This window comes from Anas acuta, chromosome 14 (assembly GCF_963932015.1).
Source record: "Anas acuta chromosome 14, bAnaAcu1.1, whole genome shotgun sequence".
Classification (NCBI taxonomy): domain Eukaryota; kingdom Metazoa; phylum Chordata; class Aves; order Anseriformes; family Anatidae; genus Anas; species Anas acuta.
In genome coordinates this window covers 604,171-630,834 of record NC_088992.1, presented here as the reverse complement: position 1 = coordinate 630,834, position 26,664 = coordinate 604,171, and the positions used below count along the sequence as shown (strand labels likewise).

General features: G+C 40.2%; 1 protein-coding gene across 4 annotated transcripts in view; it reads left to right on the top strand.

Annotated features, from left to right (window-relative positions):
- Nucleotides 1-26,664, top strand: part of TCERG1 (transcription elongation regulator 1) — a 34,397-nt gene that overhangs the window by 205 nt on the left and 7,528 nt on the right. The window contains exons 2-15 of one of the 4 annotated variants that reach the window (XM_068697784.1): nt 317-542; nt 3,656-3,808; nt 4,051-4,300; nt 7,573-7,815; nt 11,694-11,756; nt 13,051-13,251; nt 15,232-15,347; nt 16,491-16,576; nt 18,316-18,476; nt 19,075-19,141; nt 20,900-21,035; nt 22,002-22,091; nt 22,842-22,960; nt 25,032-25,182. In XM_068697784.1, coding sequence (XP_068553885.1) covers nt 317-542; nt 3,656-3,808; nt 4,051-4,300; nt 7,573-7,815; nt 11,694-11,756; nt 13,051-13,251; nt 15,232-15,347; nt 16,491-16,576; nt 18,316-18,476; nt 19,075-19,141; nt 20,900-21,035; nt 22,002-22,091; nt 22,842-22,960; nt 25,032-25,182 — 2,062 coding nt within the window. Of the gene's footprint in view, nt 1-316; nt 543-3,655; nt 3,809-4,050; nt 4,301-7,572; nt 7,816-11,693; nt 11,757-13,050; nt 13,252-15,231; nt 15,348-16,487; nt 16,577-18,315; nt 18,477-19,074; nt 19,142-20,899; nt 21,036-22,001; nt 22,092-22,841; nt 22,961-25,031; nt 25,183-26,664 lie in introns of all 4 variants that reach the window. The other 3 variants (XM_068697783.1, XM_068697785.1, XM_068697787.1) reach the window with 3 other exon arrangements.

Below are 26,664 nucleotides of genomic sequence, written 5' to 3'. Positions count from 1 at the left end.
CAGCCGCTGCACACGGGCCCCGCCGGCCTCTGCGGGCCGCGCTCAGGGGACGGGGCCTGGGGGGGGGGGGCAGGGCCCGGGGCCGGGCGCCCACAGCCGGGGAGGGGTTGGGGGGGGGGCGGGTGCGGGGCCCCTCAGCGCCGGGCGGGGCCGGGAGCGGCGAGGGGAGGGAGCCGGGGCTGGGGCCGGGCGCGTGCTTGGCGGGTCGGAGCCCGGCGGGCCCGGCCCCGTGCCCCGGGCAGGCGCGAGCTGTGTCTGTCTGTGTGTGTCTGTGTCCGTGTCCGTGTCCGTGTCCGTGTCCGTGTCCTGCCCGCAGGATGGCCCAGCAGCAGGCGCTGAGGTTCCGTGGCCCGGCTCCCCCGCCCAACGCGGTGATGAGGGGCCCGCCGCCCCTCATGCGGCCCCCGCCGCCCTTCGGGATGATGCGAGGGCCCCCGCCGCCACCGCGGCCCCCGTTTGGGCGGCCTCCCTTCGACCCCAGCATGCCTCCGATGCCTCCTCCAGGAGGGATTCCGCCACCGATGGGACCTCCGCACCTACAGGTAACGAAGGGGCAGGCGGCCCTGTGGTTCAGTGAGCTGGGACTTGGGAGTTTTTGTGTTTGTTTTCATCAATGGCAATAAAAAGAGGAGAGCTATGGAGATGGGTTAAAAACAAGGCATGGCAAAAGCGTCAGGCTCTCGTGCCGTGTTATGACACTCACACACACACGCAGGGCAATAGAAAAGCAATTTGCATTCAGTTCCTTAAGGCAACCCTAAGTTAATCACGCAGTTGGGATGAACTCACCACCAGAACGTTTACTAAAAGCTGGCTTCGTGTTGGTGCCTTGTGGCCACACGCAATGCAGATTCAGTTGTGCTCAGGCTTCTGAGCTCAAGAGAGCAGGCGTGTGAAGGACACGGCGGTCCTGTAGGGTGACCTGAATCGTGCCACAGCCGCTCAGAGTGGGGACGGCTCATCACAGAGACTGACAGAGGAGCTACCCCATTACATCAAGCTGAATCCCACTGAAGTTCCTGCTTGAACCACACCTGTAGTCACTGTGGAAGTTTGTGGGTGTTTTTGGTTACCGAGGGACTGGTTAGGTAGAGGAGCAGTAACTCTGAGAACAGGTATGTGGTCAGTGACCCATGAAAAGTTTTAACGGCAGTGTAATCACGGTGCGGGACTGTAGGTGGTAAAAATACTGCGTGGTTTATAACAAATGGTTCAAATCCACTCTTTATAGCTGAGCAGTAAATGCTAGTGCTGTGAAATTTACTTTGAAAAGTATGGATGTGGGCAAGATGGAAAGAAAATAGTGTTGTGGGTTATTTCATGGTATGTTGGGTCCTGCTTCACCTGTGTTTCTGGCAGCAGAGCCACGGGAACATTTATCCTCATTCCTCTGCGTGCAGGTGGGTTCTCTGTGGAACTCTGCAAACCGTATGGCAAACGGCGGGGCTGGAGGGAAGGAAGCAAAAAAGTCAGTAGAGCAGGAACAAGGCCCTAAGCTGCATTTCACCTGAAATAAAACAACAGCAGACTGCAGCCTAATTTAGCGTGGGGATATCATCGTGAGCACAACATTTCTGGAAGAAAATAGCCTGTGTTTTCCATAGCAGTTTGTTCTCTTCCCTTGGGCACGTAGCGTGTGGCTGGAACGTGGGCTGCTCAGGGAGGTGCGAGATAGCTTTAGTTTCATTGAAACCTTCTCAGGTAAACAAAAGTCCTGTGGGACCGAGGATGGGAACAGTAAGTTGGAGGGATGTGAACAGCCCCATTATCTTGTTGGGTGTTGTCTTTTCTGTTCCTTTCATTTAGCACCAGGGGCCCTGTTCTGTGGTAGGATTTCATGCTCAGCCTAAGTTTATGTAAGACTCTTTCCACCCGTTGCACCTTTCTCCTGGTGCTCTGCGATCCCGTTTTACCTCCTGCTGCTGTGCCCATTCACTGCCTTGAGAGCTGCTGGAGCAAATGAAGGTATCGGAGCGTGCAGCAGAACAGGGGGAAGTGCTGGGCCTTGCTTCCTGATGCTGCGCAGTGTCACGAATCAGTCAAAGCTCATGTGAAGCCCAAAGCCTTAGCTGCTGACAGCTCCTTATGTGTTTGATTTATTTTCCGAATGTGTTTCAGCTCTCAGCTGTTACATGGTCACTGTTTCACTGCCGTGCAGCCAGCATCCTCTGCAGCTCGTTACCACGCAGGGAATCCCCGCACCAAGCGTGTCCCTGTTCTCACGCCCTGCCGTGCACATGGAGCTGAAGGTGGTGGTGTGAAAAGGGGGGAGAAGGTGTGCTGGGTGTGGAGCTGAGGGGGTGTTCCAGATTCCTGACCGTACGCCTGGGATCCCTTCCCTTGCTCTTGGACTGCCCTGGGCTGGTCTAACTTCTGTTCTCCAGGAAGTGGCAACAGCAGGCAAGAAGTGGGTTCTTTGTGGGGATTGTAGAGCAGCAAAGAGAAAGAGCACCCGACGGCCAGGTGGAGGAGCTGTAGAGGAGAAGTAGTCAAGGAAGGAAGGAGTGAAAGGCTGTTGTTACCTAAACGGCTTTTTTTGTTTGTTTTTAGTTGTCCACGTGTTCTTGACTTCCTTTATAACCGGCAGGACAGTGCTCAGTAAGACTCAGAGTCAGCGTGTGAATTTAAAAAGCAATTCAAAATATCAGTCTTCCAGCAGAAACGCTGATCTCAGGGGAACTTCCAAAAGAAACCAAGCACAAACAGAATCCAAGGACACGGCACATGCTGAAAACCACGAAGGGCAGGACTCAGATTCTCAGTGCACAGGTGCAGCTCAGAGTCAGTGCCTGCGGCGTGTCACGGAGTCAGTTATGAGTGTAGAGCTAGAAGCTTTTTACAGTGGGCTGTCCTGGTATTGCCTTTATCAAGAGGAAATCTTTTGAATCATAAATCCAGTTAAAACTGGAGTGATTCCCCAAGGAGAAATGTGCACAGGAAATTTCAGAACAGTCTAAATAAACAGGTGAAATAAACGAACTCAACGTACCTTTACCTGGAAAACAGGCACAAAACAGGTTCATGTGCAACAGTGATGCGTGGGGCGCTTCTGAACTTCTTCTGGTGATGCATTAGTGAAGATGTAATTTGATTTTTTTTTTTTTTTTTGAATTAGCACTAGTCAGTATTTTACTTAAAGGATAACTGAGAAGTAGAATGGATTGGATGAAATCTGCTGCTCTGCTCTGCTAATACATAGGGTGCTTGTGTGTGATTTAATCTCTCTGTGTCTCTTCACTGGAGAGTCACTGTGACTGCTTGGGGTATTGCAGGAAATCCTTGCAGGAAAACTGCTGGGGACATCTGAGCAGCAGTTCCCAGGGACAGTTCCCATTCTTCCTTTCATGCATTAGGATATTTTCTCCTTTTTGTGAGAGTTTTCTTTCCCCCCACTTTTTTTCCTGCCACTCTTTTCTGTTGCTTTGCATTCATGTTAACATCTCAGGTGTGAAGCGCTTCCCACAGCTGCCGTAGGTGGTGGTTTGTCAGGGAGCGCGTGCTCTGAAGCGATAGCATCAGCGGGCAGAGGAGCTCTCCAGGCTGGTGGAGGTGGCCTTACCACAGCTGTAATGTGTGTTGGTGCTTTGATAAGGGAAAACCCTGCCTGAAAATCATATATCATATTGCACTATTATTATTTCTTATATGCCTTCAGAGACCACCGTTCATGCCTCCTCCCATGGGTAGCATGCCACCACCTCCTGGAATGATGTTCCCTCCGGGGATGCCGCCTGTCACTGCCCCTGGAACACCAGCAATGCCCCCAGCGGAAGAGATTTGGGTAGAAAACAAAACTCCAGATGGCAAGGTAAGATGAATACCAGAAACAACAGAGCGATGTGTGTCTGCTGCTGCTGTAAAGATGTTGTCAGATGGCCCTGCATGCGGAGGCTCCGGACCTTTCAAAAACGATTGTGCGATTGTCCTGTACTCTCATTGATCCTCTTAGTAGTAGTACTTACCTGTGCTTAGAGTGGGAGCAGTTACACCAGTTTGAGTGCTTCCCCTCCAGAAAAACGGTTGTTTGATGGCGGTGCTCTTGAATTGCAGGTCTATTTCTATAATGCACGTACACGTGAGTCTGCGTGGACTAAGCCAGATGGGGTCAAAGTTATTCAGCAGTCAGAGCTGACGCCGATGTTGGCGGCCCAGGCCCAGGCTCAGGCCCAAGCAGTAGGTGCCTCCACGCCAACCACCAGCAGTCCCGCGTCTGCAGCATCGCCGTCAACATCCTCGAGTACTCAGTCCTCCACAACCTCCACCACAACCACAGCCACATCAGTTTCACAGACGATTTCCAGTGAGTACCTCAGGGGTTCTCAAGCTTTGCAGCACTGGGGATGCTGCTCTGGGGAGTCACTGCAGCAAAAACTTAATATCCAGAAGGAAGTAATTGCTCCGTAAAGTAGAATATGTTTTTAAAGTACAGCATTTAATCCGGAAGACCCTTGCATGTGAACTTTTTTCTTCCTGGGACCAGTACTGTATTCAGGTAGCTAAATCGCCAGTCAGTATGCAGCCCTTTTCCTTTAGGTCTTTTGTGTTTTTTCCTGCTGTTATCATCTCCAAGCTGTTATACGTCCATTTCCTTTTGACTTTAGTTAAAGCTAAACCGATCTTAAAAGTATCTCACAAAAGTTAATTTGAGGTAGGAATTGCACTTGCACCAATTTCCTCTGTTTCCAAAATTGCATTTGTTGCTTTTAGAGGAAATCTTCCAGCGCTGCTTCTGGACTGCATAGAATTGGTTGATTGCAGAACTGAGCTGCTTCTGATGTCTTATTTTTGTTGCTAGAAGTTTTCAGAGTAAACCTCATAAGTTCCCATTTTTTAGAGTTGCATAAAAATAGGAAAAAGAAAGTCCTTAGACCCATAATTATTCACTGATTACTTCTGAATAATCTGAAAATTACTGCTGTTTACATGGGCTGAGTCTTTGCTTCCAAAGATTTTCCAACTGAGGGAACCTCAAGAGAATGGGGACTGAATTTATGCAGCGTGGACATAATGCATCTACGTGCAAACAGTTGATTTGTTACGTAGGTTGATTGGCATCTGTGTGCTAACAAGTGCCTGTAGTGCAGAGCATCTACGCAGAGCTGTATTTTATGTAGTAGAAATCTATTTGCTGGAGTGTGTCACAAGCAAACAATTCAGTAAAAAAATAAATAAAAATCACCTAGCATGGACAAAGCAAGGCGTGCCTACCACCCAAAGGTTTGGGCAGGGTTACTGCCTGGGCCGGGCTTCTGAAAGCACAGCATGTACGTTGGTCTGGCGTGCTGTTGTTTGAGAGTCTTGGTGATCATAGCTGTGCTGGCAGAAATGTGTACAGTGGGCAGGCCAAAGAGTGTGCAGGAGACAAGCAGTTGCTGACCTGTTTGATCTCCAGCTGTAGTGGGTATGTTCCTCCCCTCCAGTTACTTCACCATTTTTCTGTAGCAGGTGAGCCAAGCCAAGCTTAATTTACAGTTCCTCCCAAATGAAAGGGAGTCAAATTCAGGTAACCTGTAAATTGTGCTTCCAGTTAGCACTGGAGGGCAGACAGATCCTTAGAGCAGCAAATACTTTGAATGGCTCAAAGCATTCAATGGCTTTAATGTGAAGGTGTTGTGGTTTAACCCGGCCAGCAGCTACACACCACGCAGCCGTTCGCTCACCCTCCCCCCTCCCTCTCTGGGATGGGGGAGAAAAACGGGAAAGTGAAGCCTGTGGGTTGAAATAAAGACAGTTTATTAAGACAGAAAAATAATAATAACAATAATAATAATAATGATGCTAATAGTACTACTAATAATGTCTACAAACAAGTGATGCACAATGCAATTGCTCACCACCCGCTGACCGATGCCCAGCCTAACCCCAAGCAGCTGCCCCCCCGTCCCGGCTAGCCACCCCTGTATATTGTTCAGCATGACCCCAGATGGGATGGAATACCCCTTTGGCCAGTTTGGGTCACCTGTCCTGGGTCTGTTCCCTCCCAGCTCCTGCTGCACCCCCAGCCTGCCTGCTGGCAGGACAGAGCGAGAAGCTGAGACGCCCTTGGCTTGGTGTAAGCGCTGCTCTGCAATAATTAAAACATCAGGGTGTTATCAGCACTCTTCTTGTCCTAAGCCAAAACATAGCACCCTACCAGCTGCTAGGAGGAAAATTAACTCTGTCCTAACTGAAACCAGGAGAGAAGGAGAACTTAATACCATGTTCAGTTGCTTTGTTGCAATATGGTCTCGTGTCACCAACTCTAACCATTCTGATGGGTAACAAGAAGCAGGTGGAAGGTGCTAGCCTAGGTTTCTGAGAACTACTCCTGCTTTTGCAATAGCACTTTATTTATGTACGTTCTCTGAAACAAAATTTCCTAATGTGAAATGCTGAGTCTTCTCTACTTCTGCCTGTGCTACCTGCTAAACTTTGTCTTTGCTTTCCAGAACTGTTACTGTTGGTGTCTATACCTAGGTGATAAAATTTTATGATTTAAAATAATTTTACAACTCTCAGGCCCGGCTTGTAAAAGGCTGGAGCTTCTAGCTAAGTTTTGTTGTTGTCTGGTACTGGTTTGACACAGGACTTAGAAGAAATGACATACTGACTGTTGACTCTGTTTCCCTAAATTGTAGGCAGTGCTAAGAACTTTCACCTGTCCTTAAACACTTAACAACAGGCCCAAAATCTTTATCTAAATACCTTAATACTGGTGTCTTACTGGGAATGTTTCTGGTCGTCGTTAGATAACGGAGACAGAGACAGTGTGCCTGTATGTGAGGTGTTCGTCAGCTGGTGGGTTTGGTGGTTGGTTTTTTTTGGTTAACTCATTTTTTCAACAGCTCCTCTTCTCCACCAAACCTTTGGAGTACAGATTTGTAAGATCAGTCACTTGGATCTCTAGTTTCCGTTTTGCCAGCGCTTTGATGCGTAGCACTGGTCCTGGTTAAATGCTGATTTCAGCCCTGCCACTGGGATTGCGGAATTGAATTGTGATATTGTGTTTTTCCACTGGGAGGCACTGGAGACCAAGAAAATTCTTGCAGCTTCTGAACAAAAAAGTGCTTTGCTTTTCCATGTTTAATTACACGTTTTAAATGGATACTTTTCCATTCTTGGATCACGCATTCATAAGCACAGTTTTAGACTGTCATGCACATGCTGCAGTCGTTATGCTTGTTTAAAAACAAACCACCTTTGTTCGTTCAGTGTAAGAATGAACACGTTTTCCAAACTCTGTAATGTTCCCTTTTATTCTTCTGAACAGGGATACAGAGAAGAATTTAATTTATTTACTAAGCAAGCTCTGTTTGTCCTTTGCTATACTTTTGGCACTACTATGGAGACCTGTTAGGAATTAAGAGTGTTTACAAAGTAAAACTTGAAATTGACTTTCTTTGTAAATACCTAGTGTTACAGAGAAGGCAAAGGCTTTTTTCTCTCCAAGAGTGTCTTCCTGTTGATTTTATCTAAGCGTATCTGCTTATGTGACATCTATTGGGAAACAGAGAGCCAGTATGTTTGCAGCCAATATATTGTAGTACCTAAGATACAAGGTGTTCTTTGTTGTTTTTTTTTTTTTTTTATCAGCACCTACCACACAAGACCAGACCCCGAGTTCGGGTGTTTCAGTTGCCACACCATCAGTCAGTGTTTCAACCTCTGCTCCTTCTGCTACACCTGTGCAGACTGTACCCCAGCCAGTCCCACAGACATTGCCTCCTGCAGTTCCTCATGCAGTACCTCAACCAACTGCAGCAATTCCTGCTTTTCCACCAGTAATGGTACCTCCATTTCGTGTCCCCCTTCCTGGCATGCCTATTCCACTTCCAGGTAAATTGGCGAACTGTAATTGTCTTGTCCGCTACATGTCCATGTTGTCAATTTGTTTGCACTCATGTGTCCACTGTGTATGGAACTTGCCTGAATCCTCTCCACTTAGAATGTTTTTGAAAGAATTCAGGGTTAGCAGACAGACTTTTTAATTACCAATGAAAATGAAATTTTTGACTTGAATTCTTTGATATCTGTATCAGAAAATAGCTACATTTAAACATGTAACCCTTTATCTTTTATATGATTGGAAATACAACAATTGCACTAAACACTTCCTAGTCTTACGGCATGTGTCTATCTCGTCATCCTATTAAAAAAAAAAAAGTGAGCTTTGGCCAGAATCTATAAGTGACTGAGAAAACTGTAGCTCTGTATTTTACCAGTTGCAATATCACTTCAACTTTTTTCAATTTGTTTGGTATAGACCTTGAGTCTTGGGCTTATTCTAGATTAGGACACGGATTATAGCCAAAGAAAGTCAGATGAAAATAATTTACGAGCAGGAAAAATTACCATTCAAATGCGTTGCCCTGGAGTGATGTTGGGTGTTTGCAGTTCCTTTGTTCTGCAACTATTAAGCGTGGTGCTGAATGTCTAAGCAAGATGTTGAGCTTTAACCAGAGGGCAGTTAATTTAGGCATTCAGGATGCCAGGGTGCTATCCGTAAGCTTCAGATGTAAAGACCATTGTGACAGAATCATAGATGGGAGCCCTCTGGCGCCTGGCTTAGTTATATTTTATCAAGTTTTGATAAAGACATTTGGTTAGATACTGAAGGAGATGTTTTAGGCTGGCAGAATTTTGGACTCAGCCTGCTCTTTGTAACCACTGAACAGGTCTTAGTTGGTCCTGCAAACCGCTCATTGCTTAAACAATCCAGTTCTCATGGATGCAGTTCCTGTTGTTTCTGTTTGAGTGTGTAGTAGTATAATGAAATGCTTGAGAGCTGGTGGTCTTCCCTTGCAAGGAAAGCCTTGAGACTGCAGTTGTGTTGGATACAAGTTAGTTTCTGAAGAAGAATTACAAAGAAGCAGCTCTGAGCTGCCTCCTGGCATCTTTTGCTCTGTGCAGGCTGAGGGAGGTGACTTCTTTCCCGCTGTCCACTCGATGCCTAGATGCAGTACGTACGATGGGTGGCTTTAACCTCCCATTTAATTAATTAGATGAAAAAAATGCTTTAGAACACTCCTTATATCCTCTTTGATAAAAAGATAAAAGCACCAAAATAGTTCAAAGGGGTATTCGTTTTACCCATCAGGTAGAAAATATGTGGAATAAAAAGCATTTATTTTAAGAGAGACTAGAAGAGAGAACCAACTTCTAGTTGGTTCTTCTAGAAGCATATTACATTTTCAAATAACTAGGCAAAGCTTTTGCAGCTGTAGTACGCTTGAAAAGGCAATCACAGCGCAGTGCTCCTTGTTTAAGCACAGATAAACGTTCTGAACGTCATATTCAAGGTGGGGTGAAAAATGAGTAAAGAATGTGGGGAGAATTCTGCTCTCTATGTATTTGTGAGGTCTGGGAGAACAAGAGAAATGGCTAAGCCTTAGAAGTGGCCATCTGACTGCTCTTACCTGCAGTTTCTGACGTTGTCAGCAAAGAATCAGGGTAGTGCAGAGGGTTCTTATGCATCTTGCAAAGATACAACCACCTACTTAGCTGTGAACTGTCTGGTAAAATGCGAATGGTTAAACTGGCAGAGGTGAGCACCACTGCAAATGGACACCCTGGGCTGTGTGGTTGGTTGATATTTTTTTTTGTAAGTTCTCAGTCAAAGAATTTATTGAGTGCTGAAGGAAAGACAGAGGAAGAGTGTCAGTCATCTCCTCCTTAGACTCTTACTGGAAAACGAGTCTTTCAGAATTTCAGGGGTAGTAAGTGCAGATGTGGCCTCTCCTGTTCTCGTGGTGAGATGAGCCTTTGGGGTTGAACCCCTAACACACGGGAGGGATACCCAGCAGAAAAGAGCATGTTTCTGCTGATGAGTCTAATTTGTTATTTTGCCTGACTACAGAATAAAATAATTTTACTCCTTTCAGCTAGCTCTAGCCTGAGTTGATTGTAATGGTTTACAACCCCCATAAAAACAAACAAACAAAAAAACATGTTTAAAGAGAAGTCAAAATGAGTTCAAGGCAGTGAGAGGTGAATTCAAAAAGGCTTACAAAGATTTTAATGTATAGATGTTTGGGACTTTCAGCAGTTCATATCAAATCAGCTGGATTGCTTTCAAGTTACAGGGACAGTTGATGAATGCCATTGTTGTGTGATTGCAAAGTTAATCTCTGTATTATGCTGTAGTAAGACGGAGCAATGGAAGAGTTGATTAGTGATATCTCGTAATCTCAGATCTTAAAAAGTAAGTCTGCTTTCTCTTAATTCATATGTTAAAAGTTAGCTGTGTGTTTGAAAATGAACTTGGCAGAGGAAACAGCTTGGGTATTTGCAAGTCGTATCTGCGCTGTGGTACCTGGAATCTCAGCAGTCCCGCAGATGGCACTATTTATACTGACCCACTTTAAGACATGCTGTAACTTCCGTAACAAAACGAATTTCTGAGTACATAACGTGACTCTCCTCCCAAACTTAGAGAAATGCTTCATTCAGTGCTGTTTAAGTCATTGTTTTTGTGTCTCAAGTCATACTTTTTTTATAAAACTTGTTTTGGATTCTTTCATTGAAGTAATTAGTAAAGAACATTACAATTAACATTACAATTCTATCTTTTCGCAAATATTTTTGAAATAAATTGGCAATATTTTTAGTACACTTTTTATACTACATCTCTAATGAAGAAAAATAGAAGTTGCATTTGTTATAAACACAGGGGTTTAATTTCACTTTGTGCTGGAGGATTTCCGCCCTCATGTGATGGAATTGAAATAGTTTAGGGAGAAGCTTCTGACGTGTTTCAGTTTCCAAGTGTCAAAACTGGACCGATGTAGAGAAAACTTGTGCAGCTTCCTTCTGTACCCTAACATGAAGGTTTTTGGAAATGCATTCCCCTTACACCTGTCTAATTTCCTAATGAATTTTTCATCTAATTGAAGAGGATTAGATGCTTTCCCCTTTGTGGCCTGTGTCACAGCTGGAGAGCAGAACAGTGCATGATGGCTTTGGAGAACTAATGCTGTTTTCAGAGCATTTTCAGCTTATGACATTCTAGGTAACAAAAAATGAAGGAAATATTTGCTGCCACTGACCTAGTGCAGCTTTGTGTACCTCTGTACGTGGCTTCATGGCTTTTATTACTCTCCCCTCCCCTTCTTCTACCTCCAGCCTTTCCTTAATGACCTTCATCACCTCACCTTTTCCTCTGGGTTGGACTTGAATTTCATCCCACCACTCCTTGCTAGTCCGACTAGTTTAAATCTGTCCTCCTCTGGCTACTACTTCCTAAATGCAGCAGCAGACTGAAAGAAGCAAAGACAGTCGGTTTCACTTTGCTGCTGCTCTGATGGATCTGTCTGAGCAGATGCTGTCAGTGGAGAACATCTCCATTAGCATAATCTTCCATGGTGCTACCTTGCCTAGGATGAACTTAAACCCCTGAGTCGTCATTCAAACATCGTGGTGGGTTTTTGTTGTTTTTGTTGTTTTTTTTTTTTTTTAAGCAGCATCCCAGTAATTGCTAAACAGATGGCTTAATGTAGGCAGAAACTGTTGCTGCAGCTTAAAATCAGTTTTAAATTTGATCTGGCATAAAATTCTGGAGCACAAATAATTTACATTTTCTTGTCTAAGAGGCTTTCTTTTTTGCCAGCTGAAAATGGCATTCCAAATTGTAGCAGGAAATCTGTAGCACCCAGACTCCCAGTGGTAGCTGACGTACAATGGCAGCTTTCCAACATGCTTGCTTATCCATTTTACAGGTGTAGCAATGATGCAAATAGTCAGCTGCCCGTATGTAAAGACAGTCGCTACCACCAAGACCGGTAATTTTCAAAACCATCTTAGTTCGTTTTGTCTGTAAGTTGGCATGGTAGTGAATGTTGTTGTTTATTTTTTATTTATTTATTTGCTTCCCCCAATTAATTGAATATCTATACTTTATTTTCAAGACCAGTATAAATGCAAATATCGTATTTGGTCAGGAAACAACTTTCCCAATTAACTGTTAGTGGTAGCTTATTTTTATACAAAAAAAAAAAAAATCCAGTACATTTTTCTGTAATCACTGAGTTCTGTAATAATTGTGAACCTCTTCATGCCCATACCTCTTAGTTATTAGTTTCTTGTGTGTGGATTTTTGTTTTTCTGACTTCCACATGTATAGTGACATGATTGTGCTTGCATGTTGGTGTGTGTGTACGTGTCTTAGTATAAATTTTCATTTTTCATATTATGCATTTAAGAAATGCCATTTACTGAAGTTAGTTTATGGCAATGTGTAATGTGTACTTTTTCCCCTTATTTAAAATGAAACTTTTTCATGCAAATGGTGAAAGCTCAAAACTATGATCTTGTGATGCTAGTCGTATCCAATTCACTTCTATAGAAGTCATTCAAAATACTTTCAGTATATCCATTTTGTTGGGATAAACAGAGAATTAACAGAATAACGTAGCATTTTGACTTTTTTACCTTTCAATATTTGCTTGGCATTTTGCTTTAGGATGTGAATAAAATGTTTTTTCCAATCTTCAATACTAAACAAAACCATCACAATCTGAAATAATTTAATTCTTATTTCTTTTTCATCCAAGGCTCTAAATTTATGTTAATTTTTAAGTCAGGGTTTAAGATGTACCAGAGTTCTGATCCATATTGTATTGTATGGCTGAAATTCAAACCAACATTGTTGTTTTGTTTTGTTATTACACAAAAGCATTAGGAGTATGTTAAAATGACAGAATTATTCTACTGTTTAATTATAACTTGCTACAGAGAAATTAGAAAGATGTGTTTCTTAGCGTAATGCTTCATTTTGAAGTGTTAAAGGAAATGTCTAAAAACAAACAGGCTTTCTTCTGTGTAGAATTGGAAATTAATTAAAATTTTATTTATCTGTTTTTCTTGGTAGCACAGGCATTACTGATCAGAAAATGTAGGAAGGAATTCAGTAACTATGCCTTGCTTTCGAATTTCATTTTCAAAATAATTTTTATGTACTTTGTAAAGTAAGTCAGTAAAGTGCTAGGTTTTTGTTCTTGGGTATTTCATTGTCATTTACTGTTCTGTTTCCTTTCCCTTTTTTCTCTTCTCTTTTTCTGTTTGTTCTTTATATAGGTGTCTTGCCAGGAATGGCACCTCCCATTGTACCTATGATCCATCCTCAGGTTGCTATTGCCGCTTCACCTGCTACATTGGCTGGAGCAACAGCAGTCTCTGAGTGGACAGAGTATAAAACAGCAGATGGAAAGACTTACTATTACAACAACAGGACTTTGGAGTCAACGTGGGAAAAACCCCAAGAACTGAAAGAAAAAGGTACTTTAATACAGCTTTATACCAGGCAAAATTCCATAGACCGTTAATGGTTGTGTTTAAAAATATGAACAAGAATTTTTCTAATCCAGTATCTGCCTTACGCATATTTTGAAATCCTGATTATAAGGATCCACTTAGAATCATAGAATCATTCAGGTTGGAAAAGACCTCCAAGATCATCTGGTCCAACCATCCCCCACTATCAGTATCACCCACTAAATCATGTCCCTAAGTGCCAGGTCCAACCTTTCCTTAAACGCCTGCAGGGACAGTGATTCTGCTGCCTCCCTGGGCTACCCATTCCAGTGCCGAACTAAAGACACTTAAGCTGTTTGAGCCTGGAAGTCGTAGCTTCTTTGTTTCCCACTGCACTGAAAGAGTATTTCGTTCTAGAGTTGCTTTGATATCCTGTAACACACAAATAAATGAGTCTTTCCACTCCAGTAGAGTGTAAATACTGTACCTACTCATCTGTTTGACGAGATCTGAAAGAAAGACAGAAAGGTGTAGGTGGGGGGATCATTTATTTTAAAGAGTGTAAACCAGGAAAGTATGTTGTTTGTGAAAAGCTAAGTGTATGATAAGATTTGAAATAGGAAGAAATTGCCTCCTGCCCCCCAGTTCCCAAGTTGTATTCAGGTCATATTCTTGTCTTTATTTTTATCCACATTATATCAATGGGTGTTTTCCTTTGGAGGCAAATTCTTGTATCACAAATAAGGAAGAAAGGGCAAAAATCTTGTGGCTTTTTTTTTTCAATTTGAAGTATTTTTGGGGGGGGAATAAAATACAGTCAGAGCACATAGTTCTTGCTCTTATTCCCTCATGAATTTTTAGTTACAAGAAGTCTCTGTTTAGACACGTTCCAAACACTTGTGCAGTGAGCTAGTTTAATTGATACCCATCTTTCTAATAACTCGGGTATAAATAATAGCTCTGCAATTTAGTGATGTGAAGTCACTTAAGCAAATATCAGTTTTGCTGACTGAAGATTATACGTTGTTTTTTTAAATGGGTACAGTGCAATTTTCAGATGAGTCTCCGTGAATTTTCAGATGTGTTTTTTTGTCACAGCATTTCTAATCTGAAGGTGGCCTTCAATGTTGCATGCAATCTAGAAAATATTTCCTGGAAGTTCTGGAATCCTTATGTAATCCTAGCCCTGTATCTACTTCATTTATTATTAACTCTGTATTGAATTACTTGAGTAAATTTAATTTTTCCCTCTCTGGATTTATCTTTTGATGCTTCATTTGCAAACCTATGCCTTAATTTAGAACAATTCAAAAAAACCCACTTCTCATCATGGTGTAGACTTTTTTTTTGTAATTGGATCCTTACTTGCAAAAGGAATGTCAGCCTATCTGACCGTAACTGCTAATAAATACTGTTCGTAAGAGAATTTGAAGTCAAAGGAAGTCTTTGCCATTGTGATGGGAAAGAAATACTCTCAACTACACGTAATCACAAAGTGGCTAGCAATTAAGTTGAAGACCTCAAGGCTTCTCTTCTTGCTTTTCTTTATAAATTTAATGTTTTTCCAATCAGCTTTTTTCTGTAGTTTTTGCATGATGTACTTACCAAAAAAAAAGACTTCCTTGCCAATGTCCCAGTATCTCATGTTGAAACCTAAGACTTTTTGTTTTAAAAGTTGAATACTTATTTGAATATGGATGATATTTTTTATTAGTGTTTTGGCTATTTCTATCGATATGCTTTAGCTAGCTTTTTAACAGCTAGCTAAAGTTGTCCTGCAGTATTTCCTTGTCCAGTCTCAAGTAGATCATGCTACAGGAGATGAGATTATTTTTATAAGCACACATTGTAAAGCACAAGGAGGATGGAATGGGGTGAAAACACGTTAAAAATAAAATTTTCCAATTTACAACAGCAAAAGCAAAACTTACTGATAAAACCACGTCTCTTTTGGTTCTGTAATTGTTTATTAATAATACTAAAGAAATTTTTATCTTTATGCAGAAAAAATGGAAGAGAAGATTAAAGAGCCGATTAAAGAACCTATGGAGGAGCCTTTACCAATGGAGACAGAGGAAGAAGAGCCAAAAGAAGAACCTATAAAAGAACTTATAAAGGAGGTAAAAGACCTTGCAACCAAATAGTCAGTATCGCCATTTTGAATCCTACATCCTACAGGTGTGGATGCATCTGTAGACCAGGCATATTGACAGGAGACATGGTTAGTAGTTTGAGTTCTTGAATTCCTGGGGTGATTTTGAAAGCCTTCCTTTTTGGCCTCACAGCTTTTTTTTTTTTTTTTTCTTTAAGGGGGAAAAAAACTTTACAGGAATGATAGTATATGAATTAAGTTAAAAAAATAATAATAATAAATTAATGTGAACATAGACAAAAAAAAAAAGGTAATTACATTGGTGTGATGATTTCTCATCTGAAGATGTTCAGAAAAATGAAATTTGCTGAATATATGGAATCTTTAAATAGCCATTTTCCTACTTCTTTACTACTTAGTTTTTGAGCAGTTTTGAAACAAAACTTTCTTTCCATGTGCTATAACCAGTAAGTTTAGCTTTCTAGGAATGCATATCCTAGAAAATGTGTAGTGCTAACACTGCAACTTTTTTTTTTTTTGTAATGCTTCTTGTCATGCTGAAAAAACGTAGGTCTTAAAGATACCAAGATGCTTGAATGAAAATAAATATTTTTATATTGATTCCTATGAACTTCAATGTAGATTTCTAAGCAAAACCACATAATTCACTGGCTGGTTTTGCTACCCATTTGCCCCATTTACTTTTGAGGTAGTTGCTAGTTGGTTTTTGTTTGTTTGTTTGTTTTAATCATAGAATCATAATGATACAAAGGTCACTGTAGACTTTTGACTGTTTCATACTCCATGTCTCAGTTTCAAGTAAATGTATTTTAAAAATAAAAACAAATTTCTTTGAGTATTTCGACCATTGTCCCTATGTTTAGGCCTTGAGTCAAGGGTTCATGCAGAACTAGGAAAGCATTTAAGTAAAGTTTCACTGAAGTCTAAGTTAAGTAAACACTCCGGTTTGAGATTTTGGAATAGAAGTTACTGTCTATGTGATGAAATTACAATACTGTTGTTTGAAGTGTACTGTTGATGAAGTATATTTGTGAGCTGCTTATTAGCATTGTTTTTAAAATACTTTTGCTTGTTTAAAGCGAGTTGCTTTAAAATAAATAAATAGCTATTATTGTCTGCGTCCTGTAACTTTTTTTTTTATCTTGAGGAGCCAAAAGAGGAAGAAATGACTGAAGAAGAAAAAGCAGCTCAGAAAGCCAAGCCAGTTGCAACCACTCCTATTCCAGGAACCCCATGGTAGGTAACGATTTTCCCTATGGCCTGCAACTGGGGTGACTGAAACATCAGAAACATAATTTCCTGTAGACACGAGGAAGGTTGCTGGAGAGGTAGAACAAGTAATAACGTATGAAGAACCTTTTTCCTTGGTACTCTTCTGACTCAAATAGCATTTGTTTCCTTCAGGCAACACAATTCACACTGTCTCAGTACTTCTGATGTTTAGTGGTGTGTGCACATAGTCTTTGTACCACTCACTAACTGCAGTCTGCAGTCCTATGAGATGTTACCAGCATAGATTTCATATCCCAGCCAGCTTCATCTGCTGCTGATTCCTTCTGATCTGGCATGAAACACTGGCCAAAAAGAGAGCATGTGTACTACTTTCGCCCTTATGTATTGCGGAAGGACTAGGTGCAGCTAATGACCAAAATAATCCAATGTTCTTTAATGTAGGATAGATGCTCAATAGCAGCCTGTATGTATAGTATCATGAAGACTTTACCCGTGCTGTGACCATTATACTTTTATTCTGTAGTAGATGATTTTCAAAAAGAGAGTCAATTGCTTTCTCAAATGGAATTGTGGTATATTCTTTACATCTTCAAAAACTACAAGCTATGCTCAGTCCAAACACAACTTAAGTATAGCCTGTTTTTCTCTACATTTATCCTGTGGCACTAGACTGACTCCTAACCTTCTGCTTTCATAGGATTTTCTTTGCTAGTATTTCCTGTGTTTCTCCCTGATGCCGTTTAGTATCCTGTGAAATAACAGTTGCAGAAACAAAATGTAATTGTCTATGTGAAGTTTTCTCTTGACCAATGGGCTTGTGATAATTGGTCTTTCTTTACATGGGGATATTTTAAGGTGTTATTATTTTTACTCTTTAGGAACAATGTGAATAACATCAGAAATGTTAAAACTGGGGAACAGTTATTTATTAGTTTGAGTAAACTGATACTCTGCCATTGCATATGCAGAACATTACTTTCCATCATTTAACACTAGCAATTTTGGGAAGAGTCTTTTGTCAGCCCTCCTTCCTGGTAACTGTGAATTTAATCAAACGTGAAGAGAAGGTGTGTATTGACAAGTAGTGTGCAAGTTGTCACTGACTAAAAAAGTATACAAGCTAGAATCCACTCCTCCCTCCTCCACTTGTTTCCGTGCTGTTCCCAACACCATGTGGGTGAAGACGTCTATACTACAGTATTTGCATTGGTGCTGATTGACCAGACAACCTGTTCCTGGCAGCTATTCATAACATATTCTTCAGACTCAGTTGTGCTGCTGTTGCTATGCCTCCAGACCAAGATTCATGGATATAAAAAGGAAAACTAGGATATTTTAGACAGGAAAGGTGGGAATACTGTGAAAAGGAAGGCATGCTGCATGCAGTATTTTTAAGAAATGCAAAACAAAAGAAAAGCTCAACCTAAAAGCTTTGGTAATTCAACAGCTTGGAACCTTCTTGTTTCGATGAGTGCTGTAAAAACTAATTTCAGGATTCAATTGAAGGTTTGAACCATACATTATTTCATGGGATTTCAGTTCTGCCAAGTTGTAATAGTCTTCCTATAACATCTATTTATGTTTCTTCTTTCTATAGACAAATATGTAGTGACTTACTGAGTTAGTGAAAGAAGAAAGAGCTTCCCAGTATTAAAATTTGTCTTGTTCTTTCTTGGTCTTTGAATATGGTAACATAAATATGGTAAAACAAAATAAGACTTTGTTTTCTGTTAAACTTCTAGGTGTGTGGTGTGGACTGGCGATGAGCGTGTTTTCTTCTATAACCCTACCACCCGGCTTTCAATGTGGGACAGACCAGATGACCTCATTGGAAGAGCTGATGTGGACAAAATTATTCAAGAGCCTCCTCACAAAAAAGGAATGGAAGAAGGAAAAAAACTCAGTAAGAGCAATCTTATTGCTTGCTTTAGAACTCTAAACATACTTGATCATTTATTTTGTGTTCATTTCCAAAATTAGTAACATTTAAATAAGCGAGAGAGATGTAAGCAGATACTGAAGAATGCATATAGCTTTGGAATGTCTTTAAGAAAGACAGTGGGAATGCAAGAACATCAACTGCAATACAGTTTGAAAACAGCTGCCAAGAACACAGAACACGTGAGACTGCTGAGTTTAGATTTCTTTCTGGTACAAGTTCTAGCAAATGATCCTAGGATGACATGTGGGCTTGGTATTGGAGGAGAGCAAAGTGCAAGTAATAACCAGGAGATCCAAATGTTCTTCGTTAGGCTGCTTAGCCTGATTTTTTTTTTTTTTTCCATGGAAGTAAGAGGTCAGTATTTATACTTCTAAATGCAAAGATTGCCACAAGTCCTTTAGTCCTGCCCCTGAATCCTGATGGTATTTATCTGAAAGCAACCAAGACAGTCTTCCTTTGTCAGAATGCAGTACTGCACACATTGTCCTCTGTTTTTTGCTCAAGGACAGCCTCACTGTAAAGATAAAACTCTAAAGTATTATTGAAATCTCTTCTACAGTTAGAGAAGAGCATGAATCTACAGAAGATGCAAATGAAGATGAGCCTATTAAAATTAAAAAGCGCAAGTAAGTTTGTTTTTAAGTACTAAGCCTGTGTAAATAAAATAACTGAAGCTTCATGTAAGCAATTCCTATGCTCTTGTATGTAGTAAAGTGGTAACAGTAACTAAGAGGATTCATCACCTTCCTGCTGTTTTACATTAGCAGCTCAAGTGCTTGATATTTCTGAGATGGTAAGGAGGAAATAGCATTGTCTTAAGAAATCATTAGGATTGAAAGTAAGTGGTATAAGTTATTTGATGAATCCAGGAAATACTTTTGAGCATGGTTTACCGTAGAATTGTAGACTGGCTTGGCTTAGAAGAGATCTTGAAGATCACCTAGTTCTGCCCCTGCGATGGGCAGTGATACCACCTGCTAAATCAAGTTGTCCAGGGCTCCATCCAGCTTGGCCTTGAACACCTCCTGGGATGGGGCATCCACAGCTTCTTTGGGAACCTGTTGCAGTACCATACCACCCTTTGAGTGAAAAATTTCCTCTTAACATCTAATCTTAAATGTCCCCTCTCCTGGTTTACAAACATTCCCGCTATCATTATCGTATCTATCTGTGTAAAAAGTCACTTTCCATCTTTTTTTTTTTTTTTTTAACCCCCCCTCCATTAAGTACTGAAATGCTGCAAGGAGGTCTCCCCCGAGCCTTCTCTTCTCCAGGCTGAACATCTCCAGCTCTGTCCTTCCTTCATAGGAGAGGTGCTCCAGCCCTCTCATCTTCGTGGCCCTCCTATGAACCTGCTCTAACAGGTCCACGTCCTTGTGCTGGGAGCCTCAGACCCGGATGCACCACTCCAAGTGGGGCAGAGCAGAGGGGGACGGTCACCTCCCTCGGCCTGCTGCTCCCACCTACGTTGATGCACTTGGCCTTCTGGGCTGCAAGCATGCACTGATGGCTCATGTTGAACTTTTTGTCCAACAGAACCACTAAGTCCTTCTCCGCAGGGATGCTCTCAAGGAGTTCTCCCAGTCTGTACTCATGTCTGGCATTGCCCTGATCAGGTGCAATAATTTATTATCTTAAATAGTTTGCTTAAGTTGCTTGTTTTTCTTGTTAATTTCTGCACACAAGGTTTCGTTTCCAAAAAGTCCAGCCATCTAGATTTTCATAGTGATTAGTCCTGTTAAGATTTGTTTTCACACTGTTACACAGGTTTAAGTGTTTTATTTAGTTCTTTGTGTCTGTCTGTTTTGCCTATTGGAAGTGATACACGTCACTTTACTCTGAGTTACTTGTACACACTATTTTAAAAGTAGTTTTACCATTTTGTTTGTTATTGTGTACTCTTAGGGATGATTATAATGTTCACAGTTAATCAACAAGCCACACATTTCTTTTCAGAAATGCTTTGGATGAATGTATCACTCGTGGTACAGCATTTCTGCCGTAATGATTGTAAGGTATTCTCAGTTTGAACTAACTCCTGTAGCCTTTCACAGGGCCTCATGGTCTAGAACGGGAGAAGAGGAAAGTTAGTACAGCTAACAAAATCTGTTGCACATCTGGTGAGACCAATGAACAAAACCAGAATGTATTAACTTCTTGGCCCCACTTGGTGACACTGAAGTCGTTGAAAATACTTTGGTTACTTGAACTCTTCCAGTATGAAAAGCATTCCTATCCAAATCTCAAAGAACGGTTTCCATGTTTTATAAGCCAGTAATTCTGAATTAATCTGTTATCTGTTCTGTATTGATGCAGTTCAATCTAACGTACAGAGCCAACAAAGAACTTATCAAGTTGTACTGTATATTTAATTTTTTTTCCAGGAAAGATGATAACAAAGATATTGATTCAGAGAAGGAGGCTGCTATGGAAGCTGAAATTAAAGCTGCTCGAGAGAGAGCCATTGTCCCTCTGGAGGCTCGGATGAAACAATTCAAGGACATGCTTCTAGAAAGAGGGGTTAGAGAAATAAGTGTGTGTGAGAGAGTGAGTGAGTGAAGGGGTGTGAGAAAAGGAAGTTCAGGCAGAAGTCTTAATTCTTAGTTAATTCAGAACCTGCAGTGCCTTATGCAAGGAAAACAATTTCATTGTTCTTCTGATTCATGGATATGTTTTGTTCAAGAGCCTATATTTCAATGAACGTTAAAATTAGCTGAATTTTGAAGTGAAATTAAATAGTATCAAGACTGTTTTTTACTTTTTTTCCCCAAGTTAAGTAAGTACACAGTTGAAAGCTGCCAGTGAAAATAAATAAGAACTGGACACAATTAATGTTTTTGGAAATGTTCCTACACAGTAAAAACAGTAAGTTCCACTATAGTCTGTACATCCTTATCCTTAAATGGGAGACTTCTTGCTTTTAGTTACCGAAATTTGAAATTTGCTTTATACAATCAGTTCTTAATAGCCTAACTTACCTATCAGAGTATGAATTCATGTAGTAACTTTATTAAAAAAATGAAGTGTTTCCAGCTACCTATGAGCTTTAATTTAGCTTTGTTAACTAGTTCTTATGGGATAATTTTAATAAAAAGTAATTAAAATGAGCTTGAACCTCTTTAAGTTTGTTGTAGCAGAAATACTGTTTAAACTCATAATATTTAGAAAAGGCATAGTGCAGGCATGGGATATGAGAACATAGAATCTCAAAGCTTTCTTCTGATGTAGTTTAAAATGTCACACCGTAGTAGTTATTTTAATGAGTAATTAAGTGTGTGTTATTATTTAAAGTTCTCAGAGCCAATTAGTGTTGAAACTTGCTATGGCAGACCCCTACAGCTCATCATCTATTAGTGATGAAAACTTCAGCATGATTTTTGTCTCCCTCTTTTCATCAGATGTCGTATAGTTTTCAAGCAAAACTCTACAGCATCTGCATGTTCAAGGAAACCTAACAGTTAAAATCTGACTTTTTTTTGATTAAAGGTCTCTGCTTTTTCAACATGGGAGAAAGAACTACACAAGATAGTTTTTGATCCTCGTTACTTACTTCTCAACCCTAAAGAAAGAAAACAGGTAAAGAATTCACTCCCCTTCCAGACACATCTAGTACAGGTGTTATCTAAGTCCTCAGTCTATTTTTTTTCCTGTTTAGCCTTCTTCCGTAATCAGTATTGCAAGAGATTTTTGTTGTGATTAGGGTTTGTCTGGAAAAGGGAAAAGCCAAAAAGAGGAGGAGCGAGTTGACACTTTTTATTTTTCCTGTTGTGGCAAGATATGTGCTCTAGGACAGTGAAAGTTACATGTATACAGAAAGCTCTCAAAACCTGAACAAAATGTTGAGAATCTTCAGTATCTTGTCAAACTCCTGGGGCAATGATTAACCCAGATATTCATGAAAAATAATAAGTGTGAAAAACCTAAAGCACATCTTCATTGTTTAAAAAAAAAAAAAAAATCTTGCTCCAGAAGCTTTTCTTCAAATGGATGTATGGAAATAGAAAATTTCAAGAATACAAGAAGGATCTGCTTTCTTAAGCACATGGCCCCAGAAAATGTTAACATAAAATGAACATGTAAGAAACTGTTTGGTGGTCTCAGATTATGTGTTCATGTGTTGTACACTGCATGTTCAGTAGATTGGAATAATTTGCATATCGAAGTACAAAACATCCTTAACCCTTCTTTCTGCCCTGTCTATGTTGGTTCTATGGTGGGAGGAAAGGAAGTAAGACAAAAGGAAAAAATGGAATTTTTCTCCCATCTTGCCTGGAGCTTATGTGGCTTCAGGTTTCTATGGTTTGTCAGCAACTGGTGTTTCTGTAGGTATTTGATCAGTATGTGAAAACGCGAGCTGAAGAAGAGCGCAAGGAGAAGAAAAACAAAATAATGCAGGCGAAGGAGGATTTCAAGAAAATGATGGAAGAAGCAAAGATTAATCCACGGTAGGAGCTTCTTTCTCGTTCATGTGCATGAACGCTCTTAGAACAAAGTACGTTGGGTGGTATTGGGTAGGTTAACTTGATTAACCTCTTTCAAAATTAGAGACAAAGAGCAGAAAAATCAGGTATTGTTGAAATCTTCGTTTGCCTGCTTGCACTCACACAATCCATAAAATAATAGAACTTGACATTTATGATGTTTTATGTATTTTCATGATTTTTTAATGCATTTTGAAGAAATCCCCAGCATGCTTTTTGGAATGTGAGAAAGACCTCAAGATCCGCTACCAGATCAGAGTTTTCTTTCATAACTCTTTCTTCTTGAGAATATTAGTATTCCTTGAGAAGTATTAAGGAGGTTTTGTCAGTTTGAGGATTTGAAGGGACCTTTTTCTGGTCACAAAATATATTAATATAACAATATTTTGGTTGCTGTAATAAGAAAATTACTCCTTACCCTTCACGTCCAGGCCTAAATGCAGTGATAACAGTAAACATGCTAACATTCAAGATTTTATTGCTCCAATGGTTTGTTCCACAGCTTTCTTGTGTATAATTCATGAAGTATGTGCTTATGTCAACAGATGAGCTCTAAAACATTCTCTTTCAGCGTCTCTTGGATTACCTGGCACCAGTTCCTTTACAGTGAAATAACATCTCATCGGGTTCACTTCAGCTTAATTTTTTTTTCAGTGATCCATGTTGGAAATTCGTGGAATCCAGTGTTATGTAAACTTTTAAATTACTTTAAATCTGATTAATATTTCTTATTTGAAACATCTGTCTGTTCATTTAATAATGGCAATAATTTTGATGGTCTGGGAAGAATGGAGACATGGGAATATTTGAAATAAATTAAAAAAAAAAAGTGAGTTCAGTATAGCATTCAGAGACTAACATGGACTGTTCTTGTTAGCTTTAGTATTCTCAACTTCCAAGATATCTCCAGCCCATCATATTGGGACTAATTCTTAGCTAATTATGGGCTGGGGTGGGAAAGAGAATTGCAACTGAATGACTGTCTTGTTTAATCTTATCCTTTGTCTTCTGGTTTCAGTGTTTGTCTAAAGATATTGCTGTACCTCTGTGAGTGTCAGACTATTTTTAATCATCTATCTCAGTCCAACACGCTCAAGAGTTTGTGTTCCACTTAAGGAGCTCTTGTTCTTCAATATAGCTATACATTCACTTTCTGATCTTTTTGAATAAGCTACCAAATTCTCTTCTTGTTTCAATTTACCCTACAGCAACAGTAGGCTGGATTTTCCAAGTCTAATTATTTCCATGCTGTGATGAAACATTCGTATGATTATAAGTGTCTCACGTATTCTTGGGGCCAGATTTGCATCAGAGCTTGGAAAAAGCACAGTAGTGGTTTTTTTTGAGGTAAGTGGCAGTACTACATTTACTGCACAGATTGGAATCTGGCCCTGGAGGTGAGAGAACTGTCAGGAAAATGCTGTGGGAATAATGGGTTGAAAGCCCAATAGTGCTGCATCTGCCCATAGCATTTAATCTATTTTCGACCCTCTGTGTTTTAAGATAGAGCTACACCATGTTCCAGGTAGGGGAAGATCTCATTCAGCCAGGGTTCTATCATGACTAACACCAAGCGATGATTTCCTCGGTGAACTCTTAGCATGGTTTGGCTGCAAGTGAATGCATGTAAATCTTTTAGTTTCACAGCTGTGAAATACCTGGACAGACTGGTGGCTGAACTGCTTAACCACAAAAAAAGAAGACTTGTAGTCAGCTGAGGGTTTTTTTTAATTTCTTGGTTGTATTATAATCTTTGTTCCTACACCTGCACATTCTGCAGATAGTGCTATTAAAACCAAAACAACAAAAATACTGCACCGTAGAAGCCTCTTAACAATACCTTTCATGTGTGTGCCTAAACCTGACTCCTTTCTGTAGTTCACTGATCAGACATCTCTATAGTGAGAACATAGGATGGGTGTTTTTTTGTTCTTTGTGGTCTGGCATGTATTCTAGCAGAAGAAATTTCTCTGCTGCACCTGCTTCCCAGCAAAGACGGCTCTGCCAAATTAGTTCACTTGCCATTTTGTTGCAGAACTACTTTTAGTGAATTTGCAGCCAAGCATGCTAAAGACTCGAGATTCAAGGCAATTGAAAAGATGAAAGATCGAGAGGCCTTGTTTAATGAGTTTATCACAGCGGCAAGAAAGAAGGAAAAAGAAGACTCGAAGACCAGAGGTGAGAAGGTAAGGTGATTTTTTTTAGTTCCAGCAGTGTGAATGGTGTGAGCCTGAGTGAGATGGGACAAAGCCAGTGCTTGGTTTCCAGCGTGCCTTCTCTGAGACTCAGTCCTTCTCTTTCCATAGAGGCTTTACAGTGTAAGCATTTTACAGATGTTACTTTGGTCTTTATGAACTAACTGTTTTTAAGTTTGCAGGTATACTATACCGACTTAGAACCTAATTTTATGAAACTGAGTTAACTTTTTTTTTGTTTTCCTAAGCATGTAACATATTCTTAACTGGAATGAGGCCTAATTTTTTTCCCTATTTAAAACAAAAAATATATAGTCCTGAAGTGCTGAAAGGAAATTCTTGCTTTGTTTGGCTTGAGGATCCAGAACTGGCCGTTACTTCCCTGTTCTCTCAGTGAAGGCAGTAAGATCTCAAAATTCTCTGTAGGCTGCTCTATTTAAATTTCAAACAGCTTCCATGTCTTCTCTTTCCATCTAAAAGCTAGCACTTTTAGTGACTTTAATCTTTCAGTAAATATATCTTATGTATAAACTGCTGCTTATTAGAATTAAAGGTCGGCTATTAAAGATTGATGAATTCCAAATGTCATTTGACCTTATTGTCAATAGTAGGGAGCAGGCTTCTGTGGAGGTGGCATCAACTATTACCAACAGAATATGCAGCCTCTTACCTAAATGTCCCTGTGTGTTGTGCGAATGGAGAAAATAACCTCTAAAGCCTAATCATTTTTGACATTTTAAAGTCTGCAATATTTCTTTTGTAGCACAAAGTTAATGAAAATTTCGCTTACTAAATACTTGCTGAAGAGAGAAATGCTGAATAACGTTAGATTTGCAGACAGTTTACTTGTTGAATAAGTCTTGCATATTTTTTCCTTAATTGAGGCACTCTGGTCTAATTTGATTTTGTGTTCTCCATTTTTTGCGAACTGTCTTATTGCTGATATTTTCAATAAATGATTGTGCTTTCAGAGGAGAACTGATGTAGTTCAAAACTAGACTTCTACATATTGCATTTCAGTTATGAATGGAATTTTAAAGCATTCTTGCAGCTTAGTGAAGTTGAAAGCTTAAAAAAAAGTAAATGTTTTGTTGCATGATTGTTCTAAGTTAAAAAGTTACAAGAGACTGTGTGTTTGCTTTTGAAATAATGTTTTTTTTTCTCCAAAAGCGTTTTGTAACCATTTTATGTATTCTGTTTTATAACAAGTGGATAGACTTTACAGTTATGTGCTGTGCGGCCTGTCAATCAGTTCAGTCTGACAGCTGTCAATCACTGACACGCAAATATTATGGGATTCCCTAGTGAGGAAAGAATTGGTATCTCTGTGTGGTGACTTTAGCCTCCCGCAGTTCCGGTACTTTACATTTTTTTAGTTTTTTACCTTGTGAAGTGATGAGAGTTGTACCTGCAATGTGTTAACTGCCAAAAAAAAAAAAAAGACTTCTAAATACACCTGAAATATTTTCAGTC